Genomic DNA, 19,290 nt, shown 5'->3' with positions numbered 1-19,290 from the left:
CTGTCGCGCTGATGTCTCTCAGACAGCATCTTCATCATCATCCTGGTGAAGTTAATTAAGTTGATTTCTTTCTTTATCGAAAGTGAGTCTGAAACCTCGTGGACAGCAGGTGGGAAACATCATCAGGATATGACCTCTGACCCCTGATCAATAACCCACCAACACAGGAAAATGTTTCACACATGCAGCATTTTTATTGCATTTCCATCCGTAAACAATATTAAAACAATTTCCTCTTTGCATCATTTTCAACTCAAACAAAAATAAGAAAAAAATCAAACCTTCAAAAAAAGTCATCAGACAACCAGTTAAAACCAGTTCAGACCAGTTCCCACTGGTTCAATCACAGGATGCTGAGATGTTTAGAACATTTTAGACGTTGTGGAAACCAGTTGAGACCAGGTCAGACCAGTATTAACCTCAACATACTTCAGTCCAGTTCAAAATAGTTTATACAAGTTTTAACAAGGTCAGGCAGTTATGACCAGTTAAACCAGTTCAAACTGGTTTTAACCAGTTCTGACCATGTCAGGCACATTTAATCTACTTCTCACCAGTTCAGAAGATTGTTTACTGGTTCAGTTAAACTTTGTGGAACCAGTTCCAACTGATTTAACCTATTTCAGACCATTAATACCCAGTTCAGACCAGTTGAAACCAATTTAAACATGTTTTAACCAGGTTAGACCAGATGAAACTACATAGCAGCTTTAATCAGATAATATTGAAATAAATTCAGACACTGAAACCATTTCAGACCAAACCAGTTTAAATATCCGTTCTGGCCCGATTAAATCCATTAACTCTGAAATTCCCACTGAAATACTTTGACTGGACCAGGAACTGGGCAGATCTGACAAGTAACTGGGAGAATCAGCTGCTAGAAAACCTGTTCTCTGATAGGCTGATTTGGAGAACTGACTCATGGGACCAAAATTCACCAACGCTTTGCCTCGCCTCCAGACAAGGAGCTGGAGGACAGAGACCAGACTGGACCAGATCAGAATGGACCAGATCCAACCATACCAGAGAAAAGGAACAGAATAGGCACAAGCAAACTGGACCAAACTGGACCAGAGGAACCATCATGAGACTGAAATGAGCTGAAAACAACCAGCAGAATCAGATGAAGCGAGGATGAGGACGTGAAGAAGGAAGAAACTCCTTGGTCACGTGGCCTGAAGCATCCAATCAGAACCAGAAACTGAGAGGAACAGGAAGCAGGCGGTCTTCCTGCCCAGGGTATCATTCAGGGGAGTGAGGGATGGTCCTGCCAGACTGGTTCCAATGCTGGTTCCCAGTACATCACAGACTGTGTTGACTTCAACCCAAACCCAGCATTCGACGTCTTGTTCTCTGCGGCTCATTTCTGAGCAGGAAGTCCCTCAGCCGCAACAGGAAGTCCCTCAGCCGCAGCAGGAAGTCCCTCAGCCGCAACAGGAAGTCCCTCAGCCGCAACAGGAAGTCCCTCAGCCGCAGCAGGAAGTCCCTCAGCCACAACAGACAGTCCTTCTGCCGCAGCAGAAAATCCTTCAGCCGCAGCAGGAAGGAAGCGTCTGCGTGTTTCAGATCGCTGTTGACCATGCCAGGTCCGTGTTTGGCCCCAGCGCCTCCACAATGTCACTAAGCCTCTGGCATTTCGAGCAGAAATATTTCTAGGTCACATAAACCCGATCAATAAAGATGAAAATCACATCTGGTCCGACAGTTTAATAATTTGTATCCGATTCAAAACCAAAACAAAAAACTTATTACTTCGTTCGACTGTTTTCTCTGACCTGTGCAGCGTGGAGCCGCTGCTCGGCCCGCCCACCGCTTCACCTGGAGCCACACCCAGGTGAGGGGTTGGGGGCGGAGCCTCACCTGCTGGTTCCAACTGAAGATGGTGTCTGCAGGTGAGGAAACTCTCCATCCAGGCCGAGCTGAGTTGATTCACTGGTTGATTGATCAACTGATCAATTTCTGATTGAAGGACGCAAGAACCTATAACCTGAACCTAGTATCCATGGAAACACAGCAGTAAGATCAATACATTGATTTTTCTTCATAAATATAAACTCTGCCTTAAATATTGATTATTGATGTCCATGTGTGTTCAGACCCCGCCCCCTGCGTGAAGCCGGCCTCCAGCGTCAGCAGCTCTTCAGCGGCGCGCTGCAGAGACACAGAAAGGCTGTTTACACTTTATCCACATCATCAATTCATTTATTATTGGCTCGGTCTGAACCAGGTGCTTCCCGAAGGTAAAGCTGCTCTCCATCCTGTGCTCAGGTCACACAATAAATTGCGCCCACTGACACAGGTGTGAGCTTCGCTGCTGTTTCAGATCATCAACTCATCTCAGACAAAAGCAACCTGAATAAAAGCTAAAAGTTTTTAAATCGTGATTTCATCCCTGAAGGAAAAAGCTCAAAACCAACCTGGGCCTGAGGTTCAGTTAACCAGCCTGACCTCCGCAACCCAGAGGTCACAGAACCTGCCTGACAACAGGAAGTAGGCCACAAGAGTTCCAGAAGCAGCTCTGACATGCAAAACCTCCAGAGAACATGAAAAACCCCTAACAGCTAACAGCTAACCTCAAACAGCTAAACAATAACAGCTAACAGCTAAACAATAACAGCTAAACAATAACAGCTAAATACTAACAACTAACCTCTAACAGTTAAACTAAGTGCTAACTGCTACATCGCTGAGGAACGTCTGTTGCTGGAACTGACATAGTAAATAAGACACAGGAAAATTGGACCAGGGACATGTCTAGGAGTTGCAGGTCTGGAACATCTACAGCGGATCAGCTGAGGGACATCAGGAATCTACAGACAGAGCTAACTATGACATATTTATATGGGGTGGCCTAGTAAAAGCCTGGTATTTAACCAGAGACGCTGCAGCCTGACTCCCAACAAGTTCCTCCAGCTGGAAAACCCTCGTGTCTGAATTAAAGCCTCCAGAAGAGCAGGGCTCAGAGTTCACCCAGTTTCCAATGGGAAACTCGTTCCCATTGGAAACACTTGATGGGACTGCAATCAGGGTGTGAATACTTTTCCACACAGAAAACCTGCTAATTTCTCAGGTTCTCTGATGCTAACATGAGTTGATGATCTGAAACCCTCAGAAGTATATGGAAGAGGCATGAATACTTTCTACAGACTGATTCAGCCAGTGCCTGCTGGGACTCTCTCACTCTGAAGCCGCTCTGCAGACCAGTTTACCCAACATCTGTTTGCAGGTGAGAAAGTCTGAGGCGTGCCCATGAGCAAGGCACCGGCAGTCAAACAGAGGGGAACGTAATGGCGCCCACGGAAGTAATGGCGCCCGCGGAAATGATGACGCCCACCATGGTTAAAGAGCAGTTGGACAGTTTATTAACAGATTCAAACAGAAAGACATGTACACTGGTCAGAGTCTCTGATCTGCAAACAGACGGTAAAAAGAGTCCGACAGTCACAGCAGAGAGAAGATCCACCTTCATCATCCTCGTCTGGCTAACAGTCAGTGTGTCCTACCTGTCCCACATGTCCCACCTGTCCCCGGTCCATGAACTCAGGCTCAGGGCTCCAAACACAGAACGAGTGAGACGTCAAAACAAAACGTCTCTGAACGTAAACCAGGAGGACCCAAGAGCTACATCGGACAATCTGATTGGCTAAAACTACTTCCTGTTTACTGGAACCCACCTTACTGGGAACCAGTTGAGATCCAGTTTAAAGGGACCCAGTTTACCAATGAACTGAACTGACTGTTGGAGTCAATCAAACGCAGCTGCGATGATGTAAGCACACTAGGGACTGGAGTGTGTGACTCCCGACCATGTTCTGGACCCCCAGCCTCAGTTTGGACCACACTCAATTTCACAGTTAAACGTCTAAACAGAACTTCAAAATAAAGTACAAATAATTTCAGTCAAACTCGACAGGAAGTGATGTCAGTGTGTCAGCATTTCAAGCCCCAGTAGGACCTGAAGGGGGCGCCAGAGCGTCATCAAAAGATACAAAAATAAAACTGTGAGCCATTTTGATCGATGACCTCACCATTATGAAGCCTGATGAGAGATTAGTGTTTACAACAGGTCAGGTAGGAGTGATGTCATCATGATGTCAGCCTGGTGAGCCAATCATCGCTTTGAATCTCCTGATAAATGATGACATCAGCGAGCTGAAATGCTGCCACCTGACCAGGTGGTAGATTAAGCACCGCCCCCTGCCATCTGAGGCTCCTCCCCTCCTCTCCACACAGGAAACAGTCTTTATTAGTCTGGGTTGGCTCCTCCCAGTGAACGAAAGGGGCGGGCCAAGTGTAATAGGGGCGGGGCCTATGCTACGTCTCGAACTGAGTGAGCAGCGCGCGGACCTCGGGTGTCAGCTGCTTGGCGGCGCTAGCGGCTTCGGCGATGGCGCGGCGGTACGGCCCCTTCCTCTTCTTGTCGAAGCGCGACTGGAACGTCTCGAGGAAGGGCGAGAGCTGCGCCAGCGGCAGGAAGGAAGTGGTGGGCGAGCCGAACCAGGAGACCCGCGCCTCCTGCCGCACCGCCAGCCCCGTGTCGCCGCGGCGCGCCACCGTGATGCCCAGCACGCGTGCCGGCCACCAGGGGAAGCCGTAGATCTTGGCCCAGACGATGTCACCGACGCACACGGTGCGGCCATCCGGCAGCAGACACTTGGACACGGACTTGGAGAAGACGGACGACGAGGACGAAGACGAGGAGGAGGAGGACGTGGACGACTTCCTGCGGCGCTTCAGGTCGCCGTCCTCCTCGTCCTCGCCCGCCAGCGGGGTGCACAGAGGGACGAAAGAGGAGGGAGGGGCTGGGGGAGGGGCAGAAGAAGACGAGGGCGGGTCCCCAGGGGGCGGGAGGTCAAAGGTCTCTGTGGAGCTGCACTCTGAGTGGGAGGAGTCTAGGGAGCAGGAGGACGGCAGGGGAGGCTCCGCCTCCTGCCAGCCAGCTCCTTCCTGCGCCTCTCCGTCACTCGTTTCTATGGCGACAACGGCCGGGGGCGGGGTGGGAGGAGCTGGCGGCGAGGGGGTGGGGCTTGCGGCAGGTCGAGGCGACGCCTCAGAGGCGGAGCTCGGCGCTGGGTCGTCGGTACGATACCTTTGAGGTTTGAGGCGCATTCTGGGTGGCAGCGGCGCAGGGACGGCGGCACCGCCCGGGTTCTGCAAGCGGCGAGTGAAGTGGACCTTCTGGCCGTGGTTCTGCAGTGCCGCAGCCCGGGTCACCGCCTTGCCACGGTCCTGGTTCTGGTCTTTGGGCCGGCGGTGTGGAGCCAACTTCTGGAGGACCTTGCGGGCGTCGGGCCGGTCTGGCGCCGGAGTCAAAACCTTCTTAGAGTTCAGCTGCAGTCGCATCCGGCCGGATGCCGCCGTCGAGGAAGAGGAGGAGACCACGCCTCTCAGGACGCGCCGCGAGGACTGCGGCCCTGGTAACCCTGACGACCGCTTGTCGGCACTGCGCCCCGACTTGTCGTCCATCTTCAGACGCTTCAACTCCGAGGACATGGGAGCGTCCGCTGGTCGGCGCCGCCGTGTCGCCTCCTCCCCCCGTCGCGCCTCCCGGTGGCCGCCTGACGCCACCACACCTTTGCACTTATCACAGAGCACCTGGCGGGGGCGGAGCTTGATGGCGTTCATGATGGAGGTGGGCTCCTCGCTGCGGTAGCGCCGCTTCGGCCTCTTGATCTTGCGAGGCGGCGGCTGAGGTAAGGCCTGCTGGTAGGTGTCCCTGATGAACAGAGGCGGTGGGTACGGCGCCCCCTCCTGGAACAGCGGCGGTGGCTTGGGGCCGCAGGGCTGGGGGGCAGCTGCCTCATCCAGCTCAGTATGCGGCCCATCGCTAGTGGCAGCTGTCTGCAGAGACGCCGCGGGACGGCAGCGGTTGTCTCGTCTGGGAAACACGGTGACAGGAATCCCGAAAGGTCCGAACCTGCAGAGACAGGGCAGTACTGTTAGAACCAGAACAACAGCTGGTACCAGAACATCTGATCAATAGAATCGACTGGATCAGAACCGGGTCAAAACCCTATGACAACCGAGAAAGCAACACCAAGCTTTGAAGAGTCTGAATGGTTGTGACTCAGCTCTCTTCCAATCCGATTGTCGTTTTTGGTCCAGAACTTTTGAACCAAAACCTGCCGAGTCATCAGTTGGTCTGGAAGGGTCAAAACCCTAACCCAACGAGTATTCCTGCAGCGCTGGATGAGAGGAATCCAACTAGAACCAACCAGAGCCATCAGAGCCAAAGCTGGCATCATCATTTATTTTTTAATAGTTCATTTGTATCTAGTGGCTCTTTAATTTTATTGTCTGTATGAATGGGCCAGATAATTTCCTTCATGATCAATAAACTACCTACCTAACTTTTCTGACCCATAGATGGCCGACCTTAACCAGTCTCTCTCTGGAGACCACGCTGGCTGAGCTGTTACTGAGACCAAGGTCTGTAGAGGTTCTGTCAATCAGGGGTCTCCCAGTCTAGTCCACAAGGGCTACAAAATATAACTTTTAGATGCATCTCTGCTCAAATACACCTGGATCAAATAACCTGCTTGTTCCCAGCCTATTGCAGAGCTGAATGAACGCTGCTGAGGGAATTCAGACATTTTGGAGCAGAGATGCATATAGAAGTTGCAGGATGGTAGCCCTTGAGGACTGGACTGGGAGACCTCTGCTGTGGAGGTTCTGCCTCTGGTGCTCAAGAACATCAAATATGACCCAAAACTCAGCAGGACACCATGTTGGTTCTGTTTGTAAGCTCTGAGGACAATTGATGAAGGTTCTGGACCTTTAAACCCATGTAGAAACCAGAACCAAAACAATGCTGGCGATCCGGTTCTCTCAGAACCAGCTCTATCAGAGGAGATCCTCATGCAGAGACAACAACTTGGAGATGATGTGGAGAACCCGACACTGGCTCAGCTACTGGAAAAACACCAGAGAAGAAGAAGGTCCTCCACTGATGAATGGATGGATCCAGTCAGAAACCAACAGAACTTTTCAAGACCAACCACTAACCGGGTCGGTTCTGACCACTGATCCTAAACCCACATGGCATCAGAAGTTCTGTTCTGACCCTGTTGGGTTCTGGTCACAACAATACGAAACCTGCTGTGGGTGTTGTGGGTGTGATCAGTACCTTTTGGACACGTCCATCAGAACCCCAGAGAAGACCTGCTCCCCCAGCCGGAACGACACCACCAGCGCGTCATCGATCACGTGCTCCAGGCTAACTCGGACCTCGGTACCAGGACTCAGGTCCAACACAGAACTCGGTTCCGACCCAGAGCTATCCTCGTGCTTCGGTCCCGATGAGCTCTTACAGAACCCGTTGGCAGGTTCTGAGTTCTCATCCAAAACTGAATCCTCCGCAGGTCCAGGTACCAACTCCTCCTGCTCCAGAATCGTGTAGCACCGGTCCAGTTCCGTGGTCTCGGTAGGTTCTGCCGGTTCGGCCAGAGATAGACCGGCCTCAGAGACCGGAGCGGGGTCCGGAACCGAGTGCAGAAAAACTGCGGGGGGTTGCGGGTCCAGGGGAATGGTTTGATAGGTACTGGTACTGTCTGAGTTCGGCAGTCCGGGAAAGACCCTCTCAGAACCGCTGCAGTCCACCGGGAGGTTCGAAAGGCCTGTGGTCGCGGTTTGGTCCGGGTGGACGCCGCTCCGGTTCAACACATCCTCTGTGGTCCCGCTCCGGTCCAGCTGACCCTCTGTGGTTCTGTCTGTCGCGGGTAAAACCGGTCCCGCCCCGGGGTTCTGCTCCGGACCAACATGGCGGCTCTCCCTGGATTCTCCGTTGTCTGGGTTCCCGCCTGGTCCTGATTCTGGGCCGTCGGTGGGTTCCGCCGGAATCTCGTGATGTGCGGGGCTGTACGGTCCGGGTTCCGGCGGACTCTCGGACAGTGTTGTGGTCGGAACCGCAGCTCCTGGCTCCGCAGCCACGGCCGCCATTTTGTTCCGTTGATCTACTGAGTGGCGATGAAGCCCCGCCCTCCTGCTCCGCGGCCTCTCGCCTAGAGCTGCTCTGATTGGTCCGATGTCCTGTCAGTTAATAACAGCGGGGCAGAGCGCCATCTGTGATTGGCTGATTCAGCGAGACTCTATGGCTTCGCATCGTTTGTCAGCCGGTGAAACAGGCGGCGCATCCTGTGGTCGGAGCTTCTCTCTATGAAACCCACCGGATCTCCGGCGGGACGACCCGTTAGGATCCAGCAGCAGGATCACGTGACTGATGTGATTAAATAACTGAATAAAGAACTCCAGGCTGATCATAAACCTACATCTCATCTGTATATTAAAATGTTCCACTTTATTAATTGTTGTTGATGCAATCAGGCTGGATTCATCTGAGCAGATAAGATGTTGTGACTCCTCCTTCACTGCTGCCACCATCCACATATTCTCTATTCTCCATCCAGATATGTTCTTCCAGTCTCACAGTTTATCTGCTTCACTGTTTCTCAACTATGAAGGAGTCACTCATGTATTGCTTCTCCCTATAGAAAGTCAATGTTTTCTCTGACAGCATCTGACTTCTCAAAGCTTTGGTTGTAGAAGATGTTTGCTTGCGCTAATCCAGGTTCTGGTCCTGAAGGAGGTTTTATTCCTGTTTTATGGGAGTTACTTCTTTCTACTGCCACTTGTTTAAGCCAGTAAATGTCTGGTTTACTCACCATCATAACCTGAACTTGATGTAACGTGAAGTTACCAGGATTAATTTCAGTCTGTTTGATGTGTTTTGGCACTCTTGTACATCGTCGAGAGACGAGTTTGTTTGTCTCTCGGGGTGAATTGCTGTTGGAAACTGGCTCTAGGTAGATAGGGAATTTGTTTGAGAAAGCAAGCTCCTCCCACACCACTCAATATCAATTCCAGCTGGGCCATCAACCAGCTAACTGTAGGGGAATGAATCCTGAATGGATCAAAACACAGATGATGACTGAACAGAACCTGAACCGGGTCACTGCAGCTCAGTTTAAAACAAAGCTTAGGGTCTAAAGTCTTTATTCTAATCTTAGACAGTAAGTGGACAGTTCTGTTCACATGGACCAGAACCTGATGAAAAAACAGATTTATTAATTCTTCTGATGCCTTTCAGTGTCACAACGTACCCTTTTGATATCTCAAGATGTAATGGGGAGCATAATAATCTTATTCTTATTATAAATAATAATAATAATAATTATTATTATTATAATGACTGAGAAAAGAAACAGATCAGACTCAGTTTATCAATATGTTTATTGACGGCAGCCAATAAGTGCTTCGGACAATAATCAGTAATCAATAACCAGTGATCAATAATCAGTGTCTTCAGTCAATTTATTCATATCTCAACTCTAGACATTAAACGTCATTCATCATCTGGTCAGCTCATGTTCTTCTCATCTCTAAACAATCACCTGCTTATTGATTATAGATTAAATTTTACTGTTAAAATTGTCCATATGTCTAATTGGCCTGCTGTGATTGGTCCAGACACTGTGATGGGTCCAGATACTATGATGTAGCATCCTGTGATTAGTTAGAGAGCACTGAGGCCACTCCCTTCTTTCTCATTCAGTCCTTTTAAAGCCACGCCTTCCTTTGTGACCACGTCCCAGTCATCAGGAGAAACCACGCCCTCTTTCAGAGCCACGCCCTCTTTCAGGTGGGAGCCACAGCTTCCTTCAGACCTTAACACACAGAATAATTAACGATTCCAATCAGGTTATTTATAAGAGGATAGAACTAATCAGTGAGCTCCAGGGTTATGGAGGAGCAGCGCTCTGGATGCGGTCCATCAGAACCTCCCAGAACCTGGAAGAAGGAACCACGATCACAGGGTCCAGATACCGGTTCTAACCTCAGGATCCCACTGCAGGTTTCTGCAGTGGGACCTACCTCAGCACTATTTGAGTTGTTCTGTTTATGATGTTTGCGTCGTTTCATCAGAACCGGCTGAGGTGCCGCTCTCTGTTTTAGGATTCGGGTCAGAACACTGAAGTCGCAGCAGACAGCTCACCTGTTTTCCTCCACATCCTTGATGGTGTCAGGCAGCGGCTTGTTGAGCGTCTCCGGCAGGAAGCAGGCAAAACCGCTGGCCAGCACTGCAGCGCCCCCATAGACCACACTGGGTAGTGCAGGAAACACCTGGCAATGTGAAGAACAGCTTTGTGGGTCAGTTGCTAGGGTGATGATGTGATACTGTATGTTTAATCAGGGAGGTCCAAAAATCTAACATTAGCCTCGCTCTAATTGAACCTTTATTATCAATAATTAATCAATACCAGATGTTAGTTTCCTAACAACTGGACTATGATTGCCAAAACTGAACCTAGAGATGGAGTCAGGATCAAAACCAGAACTGGAGATAGTTCTGGAAACCCAATAAAGATGGGGTAGAGATCATCTCAATTGAATCTGTTGAACCAAGGCTGAATAAATACTTCCGTGTCCAAGTGGACCAGCTGCTATTTAGCCATAAAATGTACCAGAAGGTTCTGATTTTGGTTCTGGTTCCAGTCGGGCTCACCTCGTCCAGGATCAGAACTGCAGGCGCCGCCATGCTGCCAATCCTCGCCATTGTGGAGACGAAGCCCATTCCCGTCTGCCTGGAAGTACAGCACATGACATGTTCAAGTGAGCCGGTCAGAGGTTCTGATGAGGATGGAACCGGGCCTGTTGGACCCACCTGATGACAGTGGGATAGAGCTCTCCGGTGTACAGGTAGACAGTGGTGAAGGAGGCCGATGTGAAGGCTTTACCCAGACAGGCTAGTGTGGTTCTGAGGCTCTGCATGTCTGCAGGACAGAGACCAGAACCAGAACCAGATCAGGATAACAGACAGGGTTAAAAAAAGAAACACACATCACAGAATGATCAGCGTTAGAATCACAGATTAGAGATTAGATCCAGATCAGAACCAATGATTTAGCCTGGGTCAGAATCAGTACCACACAGTGAGTCGAGTTAGAATTTAACACATAATCTGAACAAAGATTAGAGATGGAGTCAGGATCAGAACCAGAACTGGAGATAATTCTGGAAACCCAATAAAGATGGGGTAGAGATCAGATCTGGAATCAGGGTGAGTTTCAGGGCTGGATTTAGGGTTATATCAGAATCAGAACCAGAACCTCCGTACCTGTGGGGACAAAGATGTTGGCAAAGATGATGATAGCTGACAGGAAGAGGCACGACACCTGGGTGACCCGCCTCCCCAGGTAACTGAGCATGCCCAGAGCCAAGAACTTTGCAGGAATATCTACGGCTCCAAAGATGATCTGCATCAGGTAAATACTTACCTGGAACGGCCCACAGCCAATCAGAATGCAGTTCACTCCAGAAACAAGGAAGACAGGTGAGAGGACAGACAGGTGAGCAGAAATCAGAGAACTCACCCCAAACTTCTGCAGGTCCATCGCCAAACCATAGTAAGCAAAACTGGTGGAGAACCTGCAGACAGGTACACAAGTAAACACCTGCACAGGTAGAGATTCACCATGAGCACCTAACCCCAACAGGAACAGCAACATGAAGGCTAGAAACAGGTGAAACTGATTAAAACAGGTGAATGTCTCACCAGACGGCTGTCAGACAGATGGAGATGCGTCTTATTCTTCTGGTCTTCAGCAGATCGAAGGCTGTAAACGATGAGTGGCTCGACTCAATCTCTTTACTCATGTGAGAGTGAAGTACCTGTATTCACATGGTGCCAAAGTCAGGTCTTCATTGGTCAGAGTACACCTGTACATGTAGTCAGAGGTTACCTCTAAGGTCAGTTTGTTGATGACCTCTGGTCTCCGATTGATCCGAGCGACTCTGTGGAGACCCTTTAAGGCTTCCTCAGACCGACGGTTCAGCACCAGCCAACGAGCTGACTCTGCATACCACCTGATCAATGTAACAGAAAATTTAGTTTTTAGCCTTATTTCATCTTTGATGGAAATCATGATACTTTTTACCATTTATTTACTAATTATATCTGTTGTGTTTTTGTATTTCTGCAAGATGTGTTTTTTCCATTAAAGAAGTTTCCACATAATGCCTAGAGGTTTCTGCAGCTGTGACAGTATAAAAGACCTGAAGACATCTTGTGTAAAATGGGAATTGTCTTAAAGGACTGACATGTGTGGAATGTAGTTTGACCTTGCACCCATGATTAACTGACAAAGAAGAATTAGAAGTTTCACTTGAAATCCTTATCGGTTCTCTTTCCTGCCAAAAAAGTCCTCCCCTCCAAGAGGCGAGGGACAGTTCATGAGGTGGGGTTAAGGATTGTGTTTGTGGTCCATCTGGCAATAAATATAAGAGACATTGTGTGGGTCTATTCCTTGCTATGACTATATAACGATGTGATGTGACTGCATTCAGGGCTCTTCTCCTGACTGCGTTCAGTGAGACGGGTCTTCTAACGTTTTTGCCTTCAAATAAAGAAACCTGAAGACAAAGACTAATCTTTCTCTTACTATTGAAACAAATTCTCAGTCTTTTATAAATGAAATTTCCATAACATCAATCACAGCACAGACATTCAACCACCTGACCAATCAAGGACAGACCATGACCAATTGGGGAAAGGTAAAGTGGACCTCCCTCCTCGCCCCACCAATTCAGAACTTAAAATTATTTGCAGATTTCTGAATATATCACATCTTAAATACTCTAACTATCCTATCCAGAGCAGCCAATCCAGGAGCGACTTTCATTTTCCTCGGCGTTGATTGGTGGTTCCCCCCAGAGCGACCATAAGGGAGACTGTTGATGTTAGCATCTGTATTAGAGCGGGGGTGAGCGCTCCAGAGTGGTCTGGGTCTCGGCCTGTTTTTCCCCGTTCTGGTGTAGGAAGAACCTGTCTCGACTCCATCCCTAGTACGAAGGTATATTTGGTGTACGAACTATTAAGAGCAGTAGCTAGAAGCATTTTCAGACGTGGTCTCGAGTATTTACAGATTTTAGCAGTTGGCGGGCGCCTGTGGTTCCTAACCCCCCTGAATCCGGGGATCCACTGTACCAGGGCTTCACTGACCAGCTGTAGGTGAAGAACAGGAACTGAGGCGCACAGACGACCAGTTGGAGCTTCCTCCAGTCTCTCAGCCAATAGGCAAGGCCTGCCAAGATCATCTGACCAAAGGTGAAGAAGAAGGAGGTGAGAGTCCCCACTACTGTCCGTGTTTTGGTTGGGATCCACTCCACCTCTGAGGAGACACAGGAAGGAAGACGGTCAGTAGGTGAGCACAGATATCGCAGCTGTTCTGTTTTATCCAACAGTAAACAAAGAATGTTCACATTTCTGACAATAATTAGAATAAATGTTAGACAATAATCTAACATTTAAAAGGGGGGCAGTACAGAAATGACTGAAAATTTGGTTTAATTTTCTCAACGAAGGAGAAGAAGAAGAGCTCTTCAGAAAAAGTTTTCACATAAAACATTTTGACACCCCCTAGTGGGGAAAAATGCTGTTACACCTCTAAGCTCTATATCTAAACTATTGAAGAGACAAACAAGCAGGTAACCAGTCAGACATGCAAACAGGTAAATGTGTACTGAGTGAGACTCCGTTGAGGATGATTCCAGACAAGGCCATCCCGCTCAGAAACCTGAAGATGCAATAGGCGGTGTATGATGGAGAGAGGGCGGAGCTACAGCCAAGCACAGCCAGCTGTAGATATGACCATATAAGGACAGACTTCCTGCCAAACCTGAGAGACACACAGTGTGTTAAGAAATACCCATGGCTGGTAGAAATGACATGAATTCAGACTTATATAGAACATGTGTCTGATGGTTCCCACAGTCCTGATGGGTCAGGTGAAACTCTGACCAGGTGAGTCTCACCTGTCCGACAGGCCACCAAACACAATGGCTCCAGTTAAAACGCCACCCATATAGATGGTCTGGATCATCTGCTTCAGAGGACGCAGAGAGCACACCAGGTCCCACTGAGACAGACAGGTTTAGAGATAACGTCAGGATGGTGCATTAGAAGCTCTGAAACATGAAGCAATTTATTATCTTAAAGTGAATTAATGAGATTAATGTTGTTATAAATTTGGTCATTAATGTTACTGTGGTTATTAAAACTGTTTCTAATGTTGGTATTAATGTTATTAATAAGAGTTGGGCCACTCAGAGTGGCAGCATGTTGGAGTAGCTTTGAACTTTCATTGACATTTTTTTCTTTTTCAAACTCTCATTCTTGCCTTTCTGGAGTAAAAGCTGAAATAATACCACAGCTGAAGCCAGAAATCCCGGAGGAGTTGAAAAGGAGGCGTCAACTTCCTGTTAGGAGGATGGAGTTATTGTCATGCTGCAGGATCCAGTTTGGCTTCAATTGTAATATTTTGACAGATGGTCTCAAATTCTCCTCCACCTACCTCTGATAGACGATGGAGTCCATGAAGTATGTGAGCTAGTCAGGTTCTGCTTAAAACGTCACCCTTAATATGAAGCAGACAAGCACATTTCAGGAACCCCTGAAATTTGTTTGTGCTTATGCGCCGAACAGCAGTTCAAATTATCCTCCCTTTTTGGAGTCCTTGGAAGGGCTACTGGAGAGTGCCCCTCCAGGGGACTTTCACGCCTCCATTGTTGAGGGAGCTTATCAGAGCTGTGGCCACAAGGTTGCCAGTGCCTATCACAACAGCAACCCTCCAACCCGCTGGTGGACACCTTCGGTGAGAGATGCTGTCAGGCTGAAGAAGGAGTCCTATCGGGCCTTTTTGGCCTGCGGGACCCTAGAAGCAGCTGACGGGTACCGGCAGTCCAAGGGATAGTTGCTGAGGCAAAAACTCGGGAGTGGAAAGAGTTCAGAGAGACCCTGGAGAAAGACTTCTGCATAGCTTCAAGGCGATTCTACCCCACCATCCAGCATCTCATGAGGGGGAAGCAGTACGGCACCAACACTGTTTATAGTGGGGATGGTGTGCTGCTATGCTGACCTCAACTCGTGACGCTGTGGGCCAGTGGGCAGAATACTTAAAAGACCTCCGCAATCCCACCAACATGCCTTCCATTGAGGAAGTGGAGACTGGGGACTCTCGGTCGGGCTCTCCAATCTCTGGGGACGCCAAGGTGGTTAAAAAGCTTCCTGGTAGCAGGGCCCTGGACTAGATCTAGGACCCTCAACAGGATCCTGGAGGTTGCATGGGAGTTCGCCCAACCAGTCCACATGTGTATTGTGGTCTTGGAGAAGGTGTTCGACCCCTCGTCCCTTGGGGAGCCCTGTGGGCCCTTTGATATGGGCTGTTAGGTCCCTGTATGACCGGTGTCAGAGTCTGGTCTGCATTGCCAGCAGTAAGTTGGGCTCGTTTCCGGTGAGAGTGAGACTCTGCCAAGGCTGCCCTTTGTCACCGATTCTGTTCATTATTTTCATGGACAGATTTCCAGATCAGCCAAGGTGTGGAGGAGATCTGCTTTGGTGGCCTTAGGATCCCATCTCTGCTTTTTGCGAATGATGTCATTCTATTGGCTTATCAATAGATAAGCCAATATCTATTGGCTATTCATGATCTACAGCTTTCACTGGAGCGGTTCGCAGCCGAGTGTGAGGCAGTCGTGGGTCATGAATGAAAAGGAAAACGTCACGGATACAAGCAGCTGATATGAGTTTTCTTTGCAGGGTGTCTGGACTTTCCCTTAGAGAGAAACGCTCAGTCATCCAGTAAGGGCTCAGAGTAGAGCCACTCTCCTTCACACTGAGAGGAGCCAGTTGAGGTGAATCAGCATCTGGCTAGGATGGAGACTCCCTGGTGAGGAGTTCAGGTTCTACTGGTAAGAGACCCAGAGGAACAGATTGGAGATGCGGTTCTCTAGAAGAAGAACAGAGCGACTGAAGGAAGACAAGATCCTTCAAGGTTTGAATCTAACATCAGTCTGTTGGTGAGAGCGCCATGGGAACCTAAACCAGGGACCTGAATAGATGACGATGCAAAGAAGGATTTTTCATAAAACCAAGTAAATTCTGGCCAACCCTGAACATCCTCTTCATCAGAGTGTTTTCAGTCAGAGGCTTCTTCGCTGAGATTCGCTGTAACACAGACTGCTACAGGAGATTTGTCCTCCCAACAGCCATTACGATCTACAACAACTTTTAATTTCACTTTGGGACTAATAAAGTTCTTGAATTTGAATGTAATGCTATTATTAATACTATTAGCAATGTTATTAATGCTATTATTTCAGTTAGTAATGTTATTAATGCTGTTAATGTTGTTATTAATGTTGTCATTCAGACGCCAGAGGCTGAATCCAAACCAATCATCTCCTGCTTTCCATCAGCCAATCACAGCTGTTACCTCGGAGACGGTGGTGGCTGAGAACTCTGATTGGTCGAAGATCCATCCATCCACGCATCCTTCGGTCTGCAGCTCGCTGGCGTTCAGAGACATGTTCAGGCTCAACATCTGCCACTGAGGCTCCACATACCTGAGTTAGGACAGGAAGTGATGTCAGAGATGTCACCACAAAGGAGAACAAAGGGCAGAAACCAGTTTACCTCCTGCAGCGGTCGAGTCTATTTCCTGAAGGATCTGGAGGGATGAAGACCTTCAGGAGCTGCTGCTCGTCCACCTGAAGCAGCAAATCAGAGCCCCGCATTAGAACAGCCAATCAGACTGCATCAGCTCTCAGTCACTCATTAATACTGCGATGTTTCATGCATGTAAAAACGAGAATATTGCGTAAACACGAGCAAACTTTTCCTGCTGTGGAAATGCGCAGCAGCCACACAAACTTTTTCAGTCAATGATAATGAAACTGGAGCTCATTTAGCCTGATATACAAAAACATATGAAGCAATAATTGATCTCCCGACCATTCCGGAGGATTCTCTGCTGAGTTTGAAGAAACATTTTCACTGGAATTGATAATTTATTTTTTATTTTTCTGTTATGTTTTGTAAGGTGACCCTGTGAGCCTGGAAAGACATGTGGGTTCATGCAGCTGAATGTTTCAGGATTCCTCCCATGCCTTGTGAGGAAAGCATGAAAACTCAAACTGTGAACTCTTATGGATGAGGCCCACACTGAGCCTCCAGCAGCTTCATCATGTATCCTCTGCTGCCTCCTGATTGGCTGAGCGGCTCTTCCAGAACCTGGAGGAGAGACAGTTACCTGGTAGATGCGTCCCAGGTCATGCAGAGTCTGATTGGTGACTGGTTTGCAGTGGTGGACCGGGATTCCTGAGACGAAGTTGTTGAGCAGGTTCTGACTCGCCGTCATCAGACCAGGTAAACTGATTAGGATCACATGGATCCACTGGTACCTGCCAAAGCCACCCACCTCACCATGGCAGCCAGAGAAGAGGAAAGTTACTCATCAGGTGATAGGAGCGCCACAGAGGAAGAGAGCGGACTCACCTGGTCCAGCAGGTCGGTGAAGCCCATCCCAGCAACGCAATGGGGACAGTCAGGAGTGGCCAGGACACGTCAGGGTCCGAACTGCAGGTCCGTCACAGTAAAACTCATCAACAACCCAAAACCTACCCGCTAGCATCCCAGACCGTCCAAAACCCTGTCTCCCTGGGACCCAAAACCTGAAAGATCTGAACAGTCTGGGGAAATTCCTGAAAGATTACAGAAAAAGAAAAGAGGATTTTCTGGCTGTACTTACCGTCTGCAGGCTGCTGGAGGACTGGAGGACGGAGCTTAGTGGAGCAGCAGAGGACGACTGCAGGAGGTTAATGATTGGACGAGGAAACAGGACTGAGTCCAGCACTGAGCCACTCTGGTTGATGCCAACAGCCTCGAATCAATGAGTGTCCAGAAGGTTAACCTTTGACCCTATGGCTAGCTTCACCAGTCCACCTGCTGCTCTGACCCTGGTCGGTCCAGAACACCGTGTCCCAACTCTGTCCCACCCCCCCACCTCCGTCTGTTTCACTGACCCGGCTCCTCGCTGGGCTCCTCTTGGTCCAGCTGAGTCCCAGACAACAAACATCCCAGCAGTTCGGCCGAGCCTCGCAGCATCTGTGGTCGGTCACATAGTTTGTCACATAGAGCCGCTCAGCCAATCAGGAGGCAGAAGAGGAGACATGATGAAGCTGCTGGAGGCTCAGCGTGGGCCTCATGAGTAAGAGTTGACAGTTTGAGTTTTCATGCTTCCCTCACAAAGCATGGAGGGAATCCTGAAGCATGAACCCGCATGAGGTCGCATTGCGTTCCTCCATTCATCCTGATCTGCATGAAGCAGAGCTGCAGGTGCTGCGAGGACCGCCCTGGCTCCGCCCACAAATACATAAATACACACAATGTTCCCCTCATGAGTACCAGTAAAGTCCAAAAACTAAAAAAGACATCTTTCTAGACTCACAGGATCTCCTTACAAAACATAACAGAAAAAAGAAAAAACAAAGTAAAATTTAGAGAATATGATCAGTTCATGGTAGCATTGCTGCCTTGCAGCCAGAAGATCCTGGGTTTGATTCTGAGACCTGGGCCGGGTCTCAGTTTGCATGGTGGATTCTCTCTGGGTACTCCAGCTTCCTCCCACACACCTCAAGTGTGTTTGTGTGTGTGTGTGGTTGTTCGTCCTGTCTGTCTCCGTAATGAACTGATGACCTGTCCAGAGACGCATGAGAGAATCACAAGAATATAAATATTTTCTATTCATAAAGATCACCGACACCCAGGGACCGGACAGTAGCATGAAGTCCAGCTTAGGGAACCTGATGAACCAACAGGTGACCTCCGCTCTGCTCCAACCTGGGTTAGGTCATACCTCAACAGTAGTTCTTCCTCTACTGCTCCGGCCTAAAGGCATCCCCCAGGGCTCGGTGCTCTTCTGGTCATCCTCTACCTTCTCCCTCTTGGAAGCATCTCCCTTCGGCCTCAATCTTCATTGCTATACAGAAGACCTTTCACCTTTACATTCCATCCACCAAACCTTTCCTAAGCTGAACCATGACAAATGTAACGTCAGACTGCGTCCATCCTACACTCTCACTCCCTCAGCCTATGTAGTGCAAGGAAGCAGCTCTATCCTCAAGGTGATGCAATGTGAGGCGAGACGCTCACTGCAGTCCGTCAACCCAGAAAGGCAGCAGGACCTGACGGTGGTCCTGGACTTCATGGCATTTCTGGACCTGATGGCGTTCTTGGACCTGGTGGCATTTCTGGATCTGACGGTGTTCCTGATGGCTGGGTCTTTAGATCTTTAGTCTGTTCCTGGCTCATGTTCACATTAATTCACATTCCTGTAAAATCCCCCATCACCTTTCTGATAGGTGATGGGGGCTCTCACCTCATTGGTGAGGAAATGTTCTGAAACTGGTTCAGTCACATCTGTGATACCAGATTGTAGCAGGTCAGCTGGAGAT

The 19,290-nt window shown here is 49.0% G+C and overlaps 2 protein-coding genes across 3 annotated transcripts; both read right to left on the bottom strand.

The window, feature by feature from the left end:
* Positions 1-172: 172 nt before the first annotated feature.
* Positions 173-7,944, bottom strand: pwwp2a (PWWP domain containing 2A). Of its 2 annotated transcripts, XR_015765255.1 has the most exons (3): positions 7,130-7,944; positions 4,032-5,920; positions 173-2,154 (listed from the first exon to the last, which is right to left on the bottom strand). XR_015765255.1 is itself a non-coding variant. In XM_014988391.2 (2 exons), exons 1-2 carry the CDS (start codon positions 7,939-7,941, stop codon positions 4,318-4,320), a joined length of 2,415 nt encoding a protein of 804 aa, XP_014843877.2. In that variant the 5' UTR covers positions 7,942-7,944; the 3' UTR covers positions 3,343-4,317. The 2 variants fall into 2 exon arrangements, 1 of the variants encoding a protein (XP_014843877.2); XM_014988391.2 differs by lacking the exon at positions 173-2,154 and having other exon boundaries at positions 3,343-5,920.
* A 1,269-nt stretch (positions 7,945-9,213) lies between these two features.
* Positions 9,214-17,438, bottom strand: oatx (organic anion transporter X). The gene is made up of 15 exons (XM_014988400.2): positions 17,333-17,438; positions 17,088-17,255; positions 16,472-16,545; positions 16,272-16,401; positions 13,813-13,916; positions 13,522-13,676; positions 13,001-13,169; positions 11,742-11,865; positions 11,555-11,670; positions 11,373-11,427; positions 11,117-11,276; positions 10,664-10,772; positions 10,505-10,583; positions 9,995-10,122; positions 9,214-9,665 (listed from the first exon to the last, which is right to left on the bottom strand). The coding sequence occupies exons 1-15, from the start codon at positions 17,357-17,359 to the stop codon at positions 9,515-9,517; spliced, it is 1,749 nt and encodes a 582-aa protein (XP_014843886.2). The 5' UTR covers positions 17,360-17,438; the 3' UTR covers positions 9,214-9,514.
* Positions 17,439-19,290: the final 1,852 nt, after the last annotated feature.

The sequence above is a fragment of the Poecilia mexicana genome, unplaced genomic scaffold (assembly GCF_051168715.1).
Source record: "Poecilia mexicana isolate PSO_F unplaced genomic scaffold, ASM5116871v1 scaffold_14, whole genome shotgun sequence".
NCBI classification, from domain to species: domain Eukaryota; kingdom Metazoa; phylum Chordata; class Actinopteri; order Cyprinodontiformes; family Poeciliidae; genus Poecilia; species Poecilia mexicana.
This window is presented reverse-complemented; position numbering and strand designations above follow the sequence as displayed.